At 36.4% G+C, this 17,656-nt stretch overlaps 1 protein-coding gene across 1 annotated transcript in view; it reads left to right on the forward strand.

Annotated features, from left to right (window-relative positions):
- atrnl1 (attractin like 1) overlaps positions 1-10,180 on the forward strand; it is a 78,267-nt gene extending 68,087 nt beyond the window's left edge. The window contains exons 27-29 of the mRNA XM_023949279.1: positions 2,541-2,648; positions 7,189-7,303; positions 8,739-10,180. Of these exons, the coding sequence (XP_023805047.1) occupies positions 2,541-2,648; positions 7,189-7,303; positions 8,739-8,863 (348 nt within the window). The 3' untranslated portion in view covers positions 8,864-10,180. The remainder of the gene's footprint in view (positions 1-2,540; positions 2,649-7,188; positions 7,304-8,738) is intronic.
- Positions 10,181-17,656: the final 7,476 nt, after the last annotated feature.

A 17,656-nucleotide genomic window follows, 5' to 3' on the forward strand; every position in this document is an offset into this window, starting at 1 on the left:
TTAATTATGAACAGTATAGGACTCCATACGTTAACTGCCTAATGTTTTGAATGTATTTCGAAGGTTAAAAAAGATATTTACCCAAAATCCGACTTTCCCCCCCAAATATTTTGTAAAGTTTTTCATTTTGTATTTTCTTTCACATAAGAGTCATGTTTTGTGTCAGGATAGACGAGGTACATGTGTGAACATCACAATCATTTTGGATGCTTAGTCATCTGAAATACAATTAGATCTTAATGCAGCACACTTAAGCTTATCACAAGGCCAATCACCATCAGGAATGTCCTTGGAACTGAAACGGTGGTCTGTTTAGATATTGATCAGACAGTACGTTCCTGCCCAAAGTGTTTTACCATATTGATTAGCGGGGAAGAAAAAAAAATATGTTCTGCTCATCCAGAGTAGTGGAAACTGTTGATGTGGCTTAAGTTGAACCACAGCTCTCCTTGCAGAAGCTTTAAGAAGTCTACAGGCAGCTTTAAAGCCAACTCACCTTAATGCATTCAACCCATTGTTTTCCTGTTTCTCTTTATTTATTTATTTCTTTATAATAGTATCTTCCGCCATTTTCTGGTGCTTATCTCCTTCTACAATTTTCCAGCTATTTAAACATTCAACTAATAAAATGTCCAGCTCTTTCAGCTTTTTCCAGCTATGACTTTTGGTCCTTCAAATCCTAAAAGCTTTCAAGATATTCCAAGATTTCCAGGATTTTTGCCTCCATTGACGTACATGGGGAATCCTTGAAAACTTTTGCTTCCTTCTGTGGAGCAGAAGCTCCCTGGTTCGATACCCGGCCCTCGCATTTTTCACAAAAATATCTTTTTTGTCATTGTGCTGTTTTCACTTAATTTATGGTCAACTTTGATCATTTCTTTTTTTTTTTTTTTTTTTTTTTTTGCCATTTATTTCCCTTTACGTTTCATTTCTATTCAGCAATGTAGCATGCAACCCTGCATTTTCTTACGGAAATGCAGCTCCTTCTATTTCCAAATAACTTTACTCTAGCATTAAAATTTCTGTTGAATGAAAATTTCATGTAAACTGATTCTGTGTTTATCTCTGCTGCTGTTTGTGGTGAAGCATCATCCCTTCTAAAAAGCAAATGTCTCCTGATTGGATAACATCCTATGATACCCGCTGGTCCCAAAACGCCAAAATCCCATTGGCTTTTATTGAGAAATAACTAAACTAAACTAACAACTATGACTCAGTCATAGAATCACAATTCTCTGCTACCTTTTCTAAAACATCTTCCTACTAATCATAATTTTCTTTCATTCAATTTTTTCTGTAGTGCAAGTTTTTCAATTTAGAACGTTTGACAGATTTTCTGAAGCCTGCCTTTAAATGCTAAGGGTGTGGACTTCCAGCATGCCCACTCCTGATTGGCGAGTGGTTGCCATAGAAACGTTGACTCAGACGGACTTGGATCCATCACTGCTTTCTGATGATTTCTGGTTCCAAAATGGCATCGTCCTCATTATTTCCAACCAGGAGCAAGTTATTTTCTATGGGTGACATCACACTCACCAAGTATAGAGAGTTTATTGACTTTAAACGAGGGACAATGCACAAAAGAACATTGATCGCATGAAATGTTAAAAGATGTGTTGTGCCTGGTTATAGCAAAATTGCTAATTTGCTAATCCTCTCGAAAGTAAGATCAGAAAAATAACAGCTAAAAAAGAAAAAACAAATAAAATCCAGAACACAAATGAAAGGGATTGTACACATTCTGAAAAACATTCAGTTTTTGTAGTCCAATAGATTTCATTCAAAAACAATTTCTGCAAGCACATTTTACACCGAAGTGCTCATTACATTTGCAGAGAGTTATAAAAAGATAACTTTTGCCATGCCACTACATTTTCTTTTTTCTTTTCGAGAACTTTAAGTCTTGAAATCCGTAAAGCTAATTGTTTTGTATGTTTGGTCACAATCATTATTCTGATGACTTTCTACTGTGAACAGTTCGTGGAGATTCCAGAAAAATCCATCCAGAAAATGTGTTTTCAAATGTTTGGTTTGGTTCAGAAAAGCTTTTAGCGCTGTGAGAACTTCAGGCTAGTTCACACGATCTCCTCTTTTGAAGTTTTCCCACAGATTTCTGTTGACATTTAGGTCAGAGCGCTGTGAGGATCGCTGCGAAACCTTAAGGTCCATTCTGGATTTTGATGTGTGTTAAGGATCATTATCCTGATTTAGAAACCACACCTCTCTCTCTCTCTTTTTTATCTCCCCCTCTTTGTACCATAATCCCAAAGCATAATCGATCCTTCTGCTAAGAGGCTTAAGGGTTCAAGATGCTTTTTCATAAACACGTCCAACAAATGTGTCTTTTTATCCTCTCCGCCACATTTTTAAAACACTTATCAATCACATGACATCATGATTATTCAGACTTATTGACAGGAGAGTTTGCAAATCAATTTTGTTGATCAAAATCTCCAGGAATTGCCCTTTTCGAAGCATGGTACTGAGTGTTAAATATTGTCGTCCGGTCTCTCACATTTTCTTTGTCTGTGACGTTACAGCAGCTGATGAGAGAGCGTCAGCAGATGGCCAGTCGTCCGTTTGCCTCCGTTGCCGTTTCGCTGGACGCCAGACGAGAGCTGACCGAAATGTTGCTGCCTGTAGTTGACGTGAGTCTCATTGCCGTTCTCTCTGACACACAGACGCACACAGACACACAACCCTCCATTTGTTTTCACTTGAATGATTAAATTGACCAGCACATAGCCCTCTTTAGCCAAAGCTGACATTAGTTCTTTCTTTTGAAGGTATCAAGAATGTTTTTAGCACAACATAATCAGGGGTTATTATGCCATCCACTGCCATACCGAGGCGCCTCTTTCCAATATTGCTGCCTTTCGTTTGGTCATCATGTCAAAACGAAATCTGTTGCCATGCAACCTACCATAAGTGTCCCGCTGAATGGCACTCGTTACACTTTTTTTTTTTTAAATGTTGTGGCTGTTAAGTGCAGACGAGGAGGAAAACAAAGCTCCTCAGCTCTTGGAGAGCCCTTCACTGCTGCTCTTTCAAGGCAGACGAGTCAGAACAACATAAGACGCATTGTCTTTTCTTTATTACAGTCAGTTTAGTCCGTCTTTGCTTGGTTAGTAAAGCAGTGATCCTCTTAGGCTTTGCAGCTGTTAGAGAAAGTGTTTCCATAAGAACATTTGAAGCTGCTTTAAAAATGTGCAGTTTTTATGGTTGTTGTCCTTTCTAAGTAAAGTACAAACTAGAAATATGACTATTCAATTCAGTTTTATTTATATAGCCCAATATTACAACAATAGTCATCTCAATGGGCTTCATACCGGTAATTGTATAATTGACATGAAATCATAAAGAACATGAAGTCATAGAATTCTATAGGTAATGGCTAAACTAAACAGACTAGGCTAAATGGGCATCCCCGCCCATAGATCCTTCCTCTCGGTTAGGAAAAACCAATTCTCCCTGCTCCTCTCCTAGCCGACTGGATGTACTTGTCTGATCTGGCATCGGGCTCATAAATGTATGACTAAGTATCTCCAATATTGCTCGCCATTTGTGTTGCACCGGTAATGTTAGGTTAGGGGTGTGAGGGACTGTAAGCTGGTGGGAGAGCATGTAAATACAGAGAGCTCTCAGCAATGGAGGGGAAGGGGGGGCAGTGTTGCTCTCCACCAATGGCACTCCCCACAACTTCAAGGAGAATTTCTAATGGATTACTGCTGTCTGCAGAAACTATGTCCTAGAAAATGACAGAGGTTTTTTGATTTTGGTTAACAATGTCATAACCATAAGCAATAGATTAGAGTGAATCATCCTGTAAAAACGGGTAGAAACTCTTTATAAGGAGTTTTAATTTTTTTGCCTTTAAAGTAGTAGTCTTGGCTCTAAACAAAGATGTTCATGTTTTTGAAGATTTATTACAATTTCTAGTTTAGAAATGATTTCCATCCTGAAGCTAATTTGTAGAAACCACCTATTTATTTCTCTATGAACAATCGTGAACATAATAAAATCTGATAAGATCCAAATAGATATTTGGATGACAACCCGATTATGGACTTTTGCAGCAGTTGGTGGTTAAACATTTGAAACATGGCTAATTCTCTCATTTAAAAGTAAATTTCCAGCATCTGTCACCACTTTGATACTCTATTTGTTAATATTTCTTCCACCAGCTTTGAATCAAATTTAGACCTGACTGATGCCGCTCTTCAAAGCCTAACATGTTTCAATTCAATTTTATTTATATAGCCCAATATTACAACAATAGTCGTCTCATTGGGCTTCATACCAGTAATTGTATCAGAAAATTAAATCAGTCATAAAATATAACTAAACCAAACAGACTTAGCTAGACTGGGCATCCCTGCCCTTAGACCCTCCTTCTTGGTAAGGAAAAACTCGTAAAAGAAATGGACTTAACATTTTGAAGATGAGGGCTGAACTCAGAATTGTTGGTTTATAATATTGGCCAATGGGGTTCAATCAAGTTCCTATCTACTAATCTGAGAAACATGATACAGATAGACTGGAGCGGCAGCAGAATAATCCCCTCATACCTGTTATACAATTATAAAAAGCCCATCTTTCTCTGCTGTCAGACAGATCTCTCTGCAATAGAAGCATTTTTACCAGACCCTCCAGCTGGTTGGCCACACAATCAGAGAAGGATTTGTAACCATTTCTTCTGTTTGGTTAGATTAAAACACAAGTGTTAGTATTCCAGCGGCCAAGAAAGCAGGATCTGCTGGACTGTTATTTCTGGCAAAATACCACGGACCAAAATGGCTGGCAGTCAACATATGGAAGCGCTAACGAACGATTAGTATGATTGATGAGACCTGTCAGTGTGGGGAGAATACAGTGTGTGTGTTTAGAAACTGCTTATGAGCGGCCATAATAGCCTGATAAATGCATCATAAAAAGGCGGCGCAACAGATGAGATGAGACTTTTCAACATTTCTACAGATCACCTGAATGAATTGTGGGATTACAGGCAGACCAATAATTTGTATTTAACCAATTTCTTTTGTGTTTTGGATATTTTTCTGTTGTATGTTCTCCATGAAAAATAAAGGTCAAATAAAAAAAGAAGTGTTTTTAGGTGTTTCTCCTGTGCGCAGCAAATCCTCTTATCTCAGACCTCAAACAGCAGAATGGGGGGGGGGGTATTTTGGGACTCAATCGCTCATTAGCTGCTTGAAATGTTTCACCATATATGTCATCTATCTGTCCATTGGCAGGACGGTTCGTTATCTCTTATAATGATTCGCTCTGCTTCATACAAGTTTAGGTTGCCAATCACCAGAAATCAGCGTGACGCTAATAAAGCTAATTATTAGCAGGATCACCAGAATGATCATAAAAATGGCAGAGTAAAATTTATCTTTTTTTCAGGGCGAGACTTAATGTCATTTCCAATGTATGTGCTGTAGCAGTTAAATGACTTATGAGTATTTATAACAAATACCTTCTAGAGATTAAAAAATTACATATTTTTTTATGTTAAATGGTTTTTTAGATTTTGCTGTTTCTTGTGATTGCAGTTTTATGCTAAACATTTTATTTTATTTTTATATTGAAGCTTCTAAAAGTTCTCTAAGATCATGTGTACCTTAAATTACTAAAGAAACAAGTTTATACAACAATCTAGTATTTAACAATTTTAATTTTTTTACTAGTTCGATCACATTTTTAATCTACCCTACATGCTAATTTTTTTTTTTTTAATCTGTGAAGGATCTGCTTGTGACACAGTTTAGGGTATCTGACGGAACTCTCCAACCATATATGCAATTTACGGAATTCCAACAGATTTCCAACAAAACATTGGCTTTGCGCTCATGTGCCATGTAAAGAGTTCCTTATTGACGCAAGGCACTTTTTCTCCACGTTAAAATCAGCTGGTTTACGTTGATTGCGTTCATAATGTTGCAAATCAACGCAAAGCTGCTTTTCTCCGCTTCAGAACCCTTCGGAATTAAGTAAATTGTGTAAACTACCGGTGTCACAGTCCAGACCTCGAGTCCGGGTATTCAACATGTTTTAAAAATAACCTGCAATTGTAGCTTCTTTTTGGCAAAAGAAACCTGATCGAGGTAATCAGCGGTAGATATGGCAACATTTCCGAAAAACCAACAGCATCAGCTTAAAAGACCCCCTACTGCCCTCTAGTGTTTAAAGATATAACAGGAACAAGTGTTGATCTTTCTGAAGACAATGGAAGGATATTTTCTACACATTTGTTACTAATATTTATTTTAGAAACTTTTCAAAAAATACTTTTGCTGTTTCACTACCACTTTCTGAACATATAAAACTGTAAAATATTGTTTTTTTTATGGTAGTTATCCAGTAAGATGGTCTATTTAAGGTTTAAAAGCAATTGTGGAAATGGGCTCCCAGTAGGTGGGAGCTCTGGTGAAACAAAATGCCGTTTTAATTGGAGTTTGTATGGAAAATTACACTGAAGCTTCACAGGAAGGAAGAATGTGTTTACCAAAGATCTGCAGACTGGACTTATAAAGTTCCCTACATGATTTGTTTGTCACTTTATGCATGAATTGAGCCATGAAAAACATGTATTTTCATGTGTATGTATTAGCTTTGGTTGGCAATCGCTCAGTAACATGGATTGATACGACACATTACTGTTTCCCAAATCTGGAGTCGCAAACGTTTGATTGATTTTGTTCCGTTTAGCTGCCTTTGTGTCCATTTAAAATTCAGCCACACGAGGAGGGAAAAAAGATGGTCTCTAGATGACATGCTCTTTTTCCAAAGTTTGCTTTGCTTTCATTTAAAGTGAGCTGCAAAAAGGCTGACATTGGCTGTCAGGATGACATGTTTTTCACGCTTTAGACGAGCAGTTTCGACCATTATGTCCAAGGGTAGGTCGTCGCCTCAGCATTCGGACTGTCGGTCAGGGACACAAATGTTTTTTGTTTTGTGACCAATCAAGCCATTTGTCTTCACATTCATTCAAGCTTGATTACCAATTATTATTTTAAAGCCTGCTAAGCATATACTTGATGACTCTTCTTGACCAATACATGCAGTTTTTAAGGATCTATTAGGTGCAGATTTTCTATTAATATACATTTCTGTAACATCTACTCATGTATTGTGCTGGTATAGAACTCACCCAGCTCCTTGTTTTTTTTGTTTGTTTTTTTAAAGGGGGCACCGAAACCTGTTGCAATCGAGCCGTGTTCTGGAGGAAAAGCAGCCGTGCTGACCGTGCTCATGCACCTGCCTTCCGGGCTTTCAGCTTTACCGCCACCGGGACAGTCAGGTACCCACACAACCAGCTCAACTTTCTGTCATAAAATGATTTTTAAAAAGGACTCAATTTATTATTTAAAGTCACTTTTTACAAAATGTTGTACCGTGCCCGTGACCCGACATGGGTTTAAAAAAAAAAAAAAAACTGATTCGTCCCCATGAAAAAGTAATTCATTCCTACGGAATAGTAATTCATCCTTACGAAATAGTGATTCGTCCTTACGAAATAGTAATTCGTCCTTACGAAATAGTGATTCGTCCTTACGAAATAGTGATTCGTCCTTACGAAATAGTGATTCGTCCTTACGAAATAGTAATTCATCCTTACGAAATAGTAATTCATCCTTACGAAATAGTGATTCGTCCTTACGAAATAGTAATTCATCCTTACGAAATAGTGATTCGTCCTTACGAAATAGTAATACGTCCTTACGAAATAGTAATTCGTCCTTACGAAATAGTAATTCATCCTTACGAAATAGTAATTCGTCCTTGCGAAATAGTAATTCGTCCTTACGAAATAGTAATTCATTCGCACGAAATACTAATTCGTCCCCATGAAAAAGTAATTCATTCCTACGAAATAGTAATTCATCCTTACGAAATAGTAATATGTCCTTACGAAATAGTAATTTGTCCTTACGAAATAGTAATTCATTTGCACGAAATTCTAATTCGTCCCCACAAAATAATTGTGACCTTATACATAGCAGGTATTTTCAACCAGACATAAACTTAAATGCTTCCGGTTACATCTTTATTGTGAATAAGATAACCGGTTTTAAGCAATAATAAAGCATTGATGTTTCTGTTGGCTCTAGCGAGGTGATCGGCGTCCCGGGCGGCTCGCTGGACAACGGACAAAAACAATTAAGTGTGATCCATTGTGTGGGTTCTACAAAACATCATTTTTAAGTGCAAACTCATAATTTTAATTTATGAGATCTTAATTTCCATCTACAGATAAAAGTTGCCCCTTTTCATCTTTTGCGTTAGTTTTTATTTAAATGCTATTTTTAAAGAGTCGATAAAACGTATTTATTGAATTATTAGCCTTATGAACAAATAAATAAGTGCATTGTTTCTTATTTTGCTGCAAAATTAGGGAGAATAGTTCCTTATTGTGTAGTTAATTTGTATTTTTTTTTTATAAAATGCATTTGTTCTGTTAACTTTAGATCCTAAAACTAGAATAAATGAAAATTAATCTTAAAAAGTGAAAGCTTTAAAGCAGCCTGTTTCTGAAACCGAAAAGAAAAGAGTGGCTTTATGACTAAAAAAGAGAATGTAACTTACAAAGAATGTGTTTGCATTTATAATGGGGACACTTTTTGTTTTTCTCTGATTCCAGTTTAAAAGAGCAAAGTGTTGTTCACTCATCAAAAAGGATGCCCTGAAGTGTTCCTCGATGCTTTTTCTAACGTTTCCCATTTCCCCTCTTTTAGGAATCATTGTAGCCAGCGCGCTGATAGACATTTCCCAGCAAAAGGCGTCCGATTTTAAGGACAAGTCCCAGTCTTTGAAGAACCGGAAAGCCCTTCCTCCTGCACACCAGGGGACCTGCGTCTGACTCCCTCAGAGCTTCAGTCGCTCCAACAACGTCTCAGGTCCCAGCTGGACTCCTTTCCGTTCACATGACACGGTGTTACCTTTTGTTTGTTTTTTTTAGAGGATTTTAATTTGGCTGCTAACTGCTGAAGAGCTAAACCCTCGCTCCCTTTACTTGCTCATTTTCCACTCGCCGCATCCGAGAGAAAAACGAGGAGGAATCGAACCATTTGAAGCCATGAAAGTTCAAAACCCTCCGTTTTTTAGGATGAAGGAGAAGCCCAGCTGCATCAGGCGGTGCAAGTGTGTCCTTCTTTTTGCCTTAGGCGTTTTTGCGTTGAGCCTGACCTGGATGGCCTTTATGTGGGAAGAATATGCACTAATCCAGGACTTGAGCAGAAACTGCGTGGACGATGGAGACAGCTTTATCTCCTGTACATACTGTATGAAACCTCCACGCCCGTGTTTCCTGTGGAATCCTTTTTTTTTTTTTTTTTTATTGTCAGGCCTCTGATTTCTGCAGTGTTAGGAGAAAACGGACCAATCGTGCGTCTTTAAAGGAGGACAAAAAAAACCTGTCTTCATTTTACAAGAAGCTGAGAAACAAAAAGGGAAGTCACTGTAAAAAAAAAAAAAGTAAAAAACACTTGTTGGTACTTTGCATCATTTTGCTTTACCTGAAAACATCAGTCGGATCATTCTGGTTGATTGTTTGTGACTAAACAAACCGTACACCCAGGATGTGGCACTCATCTGGCTGTTTACTTCCTTTTTTTTGGTACATTTTTACTTGTTTTTGTCGCTATCCTTTCTTTCTGAGTGTAAAAACAATAATCTTTTTGGTAATGCCTTTGCTTTCTGTGAACTCTCCCAGCAGAAAGGTGAGATTAAAGGAAAATAAGCTGTACAGTGTTTTGACAAAAGTGTTTTTGTTACTGTTTTTTTCAGATTTCACTTCTTTTTTTCAGGTTTTTATGGGAAAAAACTTGCAAAAAAACCAAAACCTGTTACTTTTCCGCCTTGTCACCAGATTTTCCTTCTCTGTAATAGTCTTTTGGGACATGTGAAGACAGATTTTATGTTTGTATTTTTTGATATTTAACAGATTCCTGTGTAATACCACCTTCACTTTGACATGTTTCCATTGATTGTCTGCTTTTTGTTTCCTAATAGTGCCTCTGTACAGAATGTTTGGGCATTGTTCAGTTTTATTAAGAAATTATTAAACGGTTTTCCTTTGTATTGGTTCAGTCATATTTTTAGTGTTAATTAAATAGTGTTTCTGCACAGGAGTCATCCCGCTGTACCATGGAAACAAATAAAAGCTGCATATCAGTAAGTGTCTGTGTATTTGACAAATGGCCGACATTAAAGAAAATTAGAACAAAGTATTTTGTCATGTAAAGTCAGTTTTATTTGAAACCTTTATTTTGAATAATTTTACTTGCTCCTTCTAAAAAAATCCAACCCTAACGATATTTTGAGGACTTTTGTAGCAAAATGCTACATTTTTTTATTTTTAAGCACAAATAAATGTAAATATTTTTGCATTTTATAGAGTTTTAGCAACATTTAAACTATTAAATATAATGGAATTGAAGTTGAGAGCTGTAAGGATACCGATGGCTTTTATTTATTGTTTTATTTATTTATATAATTAAATATATAAATAAAACATTAATAAACCGCAAATAAAACAAAAGAGCTTCCTAACCTTATTAAACGTCATCCATGAACATTCATCTTGCAAATCCAAAATACTTTGATCAAATTGAGTTGTTCGACAATGCAAGCAAATGGCATTTATTTATAGCAAGGTTGACTGTAAATACATAAAATTATGTATTTTTTTTTTATTTTTGTGGTCCTAATCTTGTAAATTATGAGAGAAATAAATTTACGAGATTTAAAATGGTAAATTTACCGTTATTTTTCTTTTTAAATTTAAGGCTTTATTCTCGTAATGTTTTTTTTTATGGGCCTAACCTCATACTTTTATGAGGAAAAAAAATTATAAATTTTGGAGAATTGTAAAAGTAAATTTACCTGTTTTTTTTTCTCATAAATTTGCATCTTTAATCTCTAACTATTACTTTATATTTAAGGTCGTACATTTTAAATTTACGATTTTTTTTCTCCTAAGGTTAGGACTAATCTTGTAACATTACTTTTTTCTTGTGGTCCTAATCACGTAAATTTACAAGAAAAAAAAAGTCAATTTGGGAGACTAAAAAAGATAAATTTACGAGTTTCTTTCTTGTAAATTTACAACTTTAGTCTCATAATATTCTTTTTTTTTCTGGGTTGCCCCGATACTCATTTGTATTAAAGCAGCATCGTTTCAAGAAAAAGGTGTCTTATTTTCTTAAAATAAGAATTCTCGTTAAGACTATTGTTCTGACCCTTTTTTCCCTATTTAAAGAAAATTTGCCAATTGAGAACATTTTTTGACTTATTTTTAAGTGGCCTGTTTTCACAGTATAATTTCTGAATCTCCGGTATTGTTTTATTGCTTTTGCTCTTCATTCTTTGTCAAATTAAGCTTAAAACAAAACAAAAATAAGATAATTTTTTCAAAGAAACTTAATAAAAATACCAGCTTTGGCAAAACTTGATAAGTTGCAGCATTTTATGTTAAGTGGTTTGAGGAAAGGCTCTCTGCATTCGTCTTTTTCAAGTTCCGTCCTTCAGAGAGAGCGCGAGCACCTTCAAGAGCTGCTTCTCGCCGCGCAAAGTCACTTACGTACTTTTTCATGAGGGTGTTGGAAGGATACAGGCAGATGGCCAAATTGGATCCTCCTCACTTGTTCTTGGAAGAGAATTGAGGAGTTATAGGTGCTTCTGAAAGCCACGAGCAGCCAAGAGACTTTTCAGGAGTCACATTCATTCAAGTTCATCACACACGTGGTCCTCTATGGATCAAACCTTTACGATGTCACCGACTCATCTGAAAGGTCACCTTGAGGCATATTTTACAGAAAATCTTAAAATGAAGCAGATGTTGTGCTGTAGTGAAGGTTGGATCAAAGAATTGCAATCCTTCATCAGATTAATTCAAAGTATCAAAAAGATCCAACTGAGAAATAATTTGTGAAGCATTACCACATATTTTATATATTTAACACTTGATAAAAAATTTTGTTTTTTCGTTTTTTTTAACATGTTCTTGTGGCGTTTAGATCGTGATGGAGGACAAGAAAATGAAACGTTTCTTTATACAAATTCTTGTGAATCAGGAGCGGACGAATAAAATGTTTAATAGATGCTAAAGCTCCCTGCTCTGCTCCATTCTTATGCATACAGCCACAGCCACATTTTGTGCGTTTTCCACGTGTGAAATTTCAGTCATTTGTGATGCGTGCATGACATATGTTGTTCATAAGTGTTTCTTGCGTTGGTAATTCATCGATGTGCTGGATCTCCGTCGAGGGTTTCGGCCAACAGGTCTTTACGAGAATTCGGTTTGCAGCTGTTCCAAATTTTGAACAGAATTACGCAGTTTGTGTGTATTTTACGTAGTTTATGCCCAATTATTACGTACATCTTGTGTCATATTTTGCTTGATTTTTGCAAGATGCATGCGCAAATTTGTTGCTTTTCATGACCGTTCCACATATGTCTAACGGAAGTTTCACGCATGTACCATGATGTTAAATCACGTATACGAAGCCCATATATATATATACTTTATATTATATTGCACCGCTAATGTTAGATTGATGGCCTGAGAGGCTGTAAGCTAGATCAATTGAAATGAGACTTTAACCAGATTTACATTTACAAAGAAAAAAGCTCTATAAAAGACTCATGCAGAAAATAATTTTTCCATTTCTTAGCAGGAAAAGGAATAATAAAAAAACCAAAGAAGCCGTCTTAGACTTCAGGAGGTGCAGAGGTGAATCCCACCTCTCCACATCAATGGTGAGCATGTGGAGAGGGTCCACAGTTTTACCGTCCTCAGCACCACCATCTCAGATGACCTCATTGGTCTTCAAACACCAAGATCATCCTAAAGAAGGCTCAGCAGCTCCTGCCCTGCCTGAAGGCACGTCAACCAGGAGCTGCTGAGGAACCTTCTACCTACCTACCTTCTGCCCTCCGGCAGACGCTGCCGGTCCATCAGGACCACCGGACTGAGAAAAAGCTTTTTCCCTCAAGCAGTCATTTTAAAACTGAACATAGGACTGTTTTAAGAATCCCAACTGCAGGTTAGAATGGAAAAATGTCTTTTCTAGAGCAGATTTTCTGTACATTTTTCTAAAACACAAGAAATGAAATATTCAAATTTTCTTGGCAGTATAAAAGCTATTTTTAATAATATTGCATCCTAGCTATAGATACATGGCTGTCCACTTCTTATTTATTCTAGAAAACTTTAAATCTCCAATTGTCAAAATTTAGAAAAGACACAAACAGGATTTGAACCAAAACCTTCTTTCTTTAAGTCGAAGATAACACTTCATAATTTAGAAATAATAGGAAATATGTTTTTACTTATTTTAAGCAAAAACTGCCAATAAAACGGGTAGAATTTGAGAAGATTGTTTATGGCTCAAAATAATGTTTTCTAGATTCATATCTTAAAATAAAACAACATATCTATCTGAAAAGTTACTTAGTTTAGTCCCATGTCAAGTAAAACAATATTTAGACTAAAAAGTAGACAAAAATACTCAGATACTTTGTGTTGAAGACAGAAAAAAAGAAGTTTAAACTGGAGACTAGAGAAGTTCCAGCTACATTTTAGTGCAAAAGAGTTATATTTTGATATTTTTAACGAACTTCATTGCACATCTGGTCTCTACTGGTTACATGCACATGTAAATATCCAGGTGGTAGTAAATCTAGGACAGCAGTGTTGTATGATATCCTACAGGCTCAGTCTTTATTTGTATCTCTGTTCCTTAAACATCTAGTCAGAAAGCGCTTTTTGGGATTTTTCTGAAGCGACTTCGTATCTAAACATCTGGAAGAAAAATTTAAACTGATTAACTGCTGACGAAAACAGGATTTTTGACACACACACACAAAAAGAGACTCCAAGAATTCAGCACAAGGAGCAAAGGAGTAAACAGATGATTTGTTTGTGATTTGTGCAGATAATGTGCAGTTTGAATGTGATTTGGCTGTCACTTCCAACCTCCAAAGGTGTGTGCGGGAGTGTTGATTGCTGCGCTCATTTCTTATTTGTGCTCCACTCCAGCATCTTAAAAAAAAACAACTATTTCCCCCCCAGAGGCTGTCTTTACGCCTACATTTAAACAAACAGACAATTTTTTTTAATTTATTTACTTCCTCCAAGTACTCTTGGCAGGTTTTTAAGTTGTTTACTTCTAAATGCTTCAACCTACCGGGAGGCTCCATGAGAAAATGGGCTGTTTGGACACTCTGTGAATTGTTGGTGCCCGGATTTCTAATTTCCAGGACCTGCTAATTGGCTCAGCGTCTAAAAAAGATGCGAGCACGCAGTCACTAAAATCAGATGGCTTTTGACCGAGCAGGCTGGCAGCTGTTTGAATGTGTTATTTTTCAAAATGACAATTAAACGAGCAGAGGTCACTCTGCTCAGCCCTGGAGAGGGAAGCGCTGGAAACACGCTGGCAAAAACGCAGCCAGCTCCAACCTTGATGACTGTGGCTTTTAGGAAGATTAGATTGAAGGTTTCATCCCTTTGACTTTGTCTGGCCATTTGTTATGCTTTGTCATTGCTAAGCCAATGCTGAGTCATGCAACAGAAAACAATACAAATAAAAGATTTTTTTATGGTGTAAACATCATAGAAATATTTTTTTTTCCCACTGGTTGAACATTTTAAAATACATTTATTTAAAAAAATAGTCATTACTGAACGTAAATGTTGCGAAAGAATTATTAGGTATGAAAAATACTAAATCTGGAAGTGTGCTGCAGATATTAACCTTAATGTGTGTGAGACTTTCCTAAAGCTGCTCTGATGGTATGGAACCATAGCTGTCTCATATTTCAAAATAAAAGTCAAAATCGGAAATGCTTTTATATTTTCACAATAAAGCTGCGTTCGTTGAGTTAAATTTAAAAAGACAAAAATCAAACCGCCAAATGGATTTTTTTTTTTCTTCATCAACACTGCTCCTTCTGTCACTTAATTAAAATAATAAAGGAAATGGTATTTGACATTTTATTTTCACAAAAGTTCTCTGGCAAAGGTGTAGCAAAATTCAATTAGAAATATGTAATTTGACAATTAAAATGGATTAAAAGAAAACAATGGGGAAAAAAAGATTTTTTGTTTTGTCATTTAAATGTAGATTTTCAGTTTTTAGTCATTTTATGGGTAACACTTTAACTAAAGGAAAAATATGTCATCATTTCAGACGTCTGAAAGATGGACAGGACGGATGTGTTTTAGAGTTCGGATTTGTCTCCTTTAAGGAACCAAACTGGCATCTGTGGTCCTATGTGATGCTGCCATCAGTTCTGAGTGTCTGAAATGTCGCACATCTGCATTCAGATCATCGGCAGTACATGAATTTAATGTCTGAAGCAGACTGCAGATATCCGCAACAGAAGCACTCAGTCGATAGTCATTGAAGGTATCATGTTGCGGTAATGATTAGCCACCATCTGGCTGCTCTGTGTACTCCCTTTGCATGAAGGACAAAGGCACTTTGTCAAAGTTCTGCCTGCCTGCTGTCTGCAGCAATTCAACCTGTCTTTTCACTCAAAGCAGTCCATGCTAAAATAAACCTGGATTTTGCAGAAAATTGCAATAACGGAAGTAAATACTAATTATTATATCAAATCAGAGCTCAAAAGCAGAGAAATTTGATTTTTTTTCCTTCTTCCAAGTAGGATGGAAGTAGAGGTGAACTCTGATTCTGAAGCTTTTATACTAAATGGGAGGTCGGTCATTTCAAAGGAACATTCTTCACCTAAGAACCTTTGGTTTGATGAAGATCAGCTCGCCACACTTCCTTCAATGTGCACCCATAAAAATCAAGCTGAGCATAGGCGCTGACAGTTTCAGCAGTAGACGCCACCAAGCTCAAGTTTTTCGTTTTTGTTTATTGTTTTTTTTTTTATCTTCAGCTCTTATATCAGTTATATTAACCCTTGTGCTATCTTAGATGACCCCACCCTTACTTTGACATGTTATTCCTACCATGACAAAGGTGGATAAAAGTGGAAAGATTTCATGTAATCCATGGACACCAGTGAGGTTCACAAATCATTGAAGAAAAATGGTTCTAGAGCAGGGGTGTCACACTCATTTTCGCCACATCAGCATAGTGGTTGTCCTCAAAGGGCGAGATATAACATAGACATGTAACTAAATGTAATGATAAATAAATGTAACTACTCCTTAATGTTAAATAACTGATTATTTACTATAACTTTTTGAAGTGACAATTACAGTTGCATAGAAAACATAGGTTTGCTTGTTACTTTGGCATAAATCCTTTTACATTTGATTCTGACAGGTTAGGTTATATGGACAGTGTTAAAGTCCTAAAGTATAATTGCCCAATCCGATATTTCAAGTCCAATTCCCCCTAGAAACGAATAAATACACACCAATCTTTATTTTTTATTCTTAGAAATTAAAAACTTTTATGCTCTCACGGGCCACATAAAATGACATGGCGGGCCACATTTGGCCCCCGGGCCTTGAGTTTGACACATGTGGTCTAGTGGGTCTAGATGACCCAACTCCCAATGTTAAAGTGCCTAGGATAGCACAAGGGTTACGAAGAAGGGATCTTTTACAGCAGAGCAAATTCTTTTCAGGATCCTTTACTATAATTTAATTTGGTGAAAAAATAAAAAAAAATCTTTTTCCTTTTTGTCTTTAAAATGAAGAACCTAGCATCTTATCGAAGAGAAATTGGGCAATGGGGAAAGAAAAAAAGGGAATGTCTGGGTTTAATTTCAGAATTCTGACTTTTCTTTCCTCAGAATTCTGACTTTATATTCAGAATTAAAATTTAATCTCAGACTGCTGACATTTTTCTCAGAATTCTGACTATAATCTCAGAAGGATGATATTTAATCTCTTCTAAGATTAAAGTTTAAGATTTAATTAAACTTTAATCTCTTCTGAGATTTGATTGCTTATGAGATAAAAGTCAGAATTTCCTGTTGCCTGTGACCCTAATCTTTTTCCATAAGTTACTGAAGCATGAAGTTTGTATCACATCTTGCATGATATTCCATATCTACACTGCACAATTTGTAATATTTAATCTGAGAATTTTGTAACCCTTGTGCTATCCTAGGCACTTCAACATTGTCTTGTGGGGTCATCTAGACCCACAAGACAATGCACTAAACCTTTTTTCTTCAATGATTTGTGATCTTCACTGGTATCCATTACATAAAATCCTCTTCATCTTTATCCACCTTCGTCATGGTAGGGAGAACACGTCAATGTAAGGGTGGGGTCATCTGGACCCCATAGGATAGCACAAGGGTTAAATTGAAACACTTGTAAAGTCAGAACAGCAATGAAACCCTTCTCAAGGTGTGCTTTCTTTTCAATTTTGCTGATGTTTCCAGAATTTGTAGAACTATGTGGTTTCTAGAATCATGTCTTGACTTTGCCGCTGCACTGCTCCTGAAAGTATTTTGGTGTATCTTTCAAAAACTAAGTACCGTTGTGTCTACTGTAAAAAATCTGGCTCACACTTCAAAAAAACAAAAGTAATGAAGTGAAATTGCCTGTGCCCGCCTGGTTAATGGAAAAGGTGAGATCCACTGAGCCGTTTTGAGGAGCTGGAACAATACAGCGGGAGAGGTCAAAGCTGCTGTAATTAGAGAGCAGAAACAGTCCTGATGG

The sequence above is a fragment of the Oryzias latipes genome, chromosome 19 (genome assembly GCF_002234675.1).
Source record: "Oryzias latipes chromosome 19, ASM223467v1".
NCBI lineage: Eukaryota > Metazoa > Chordata > Actinopteri > Beloniformes > Adrianichthyidae > Oryzias > Oryzias latipes.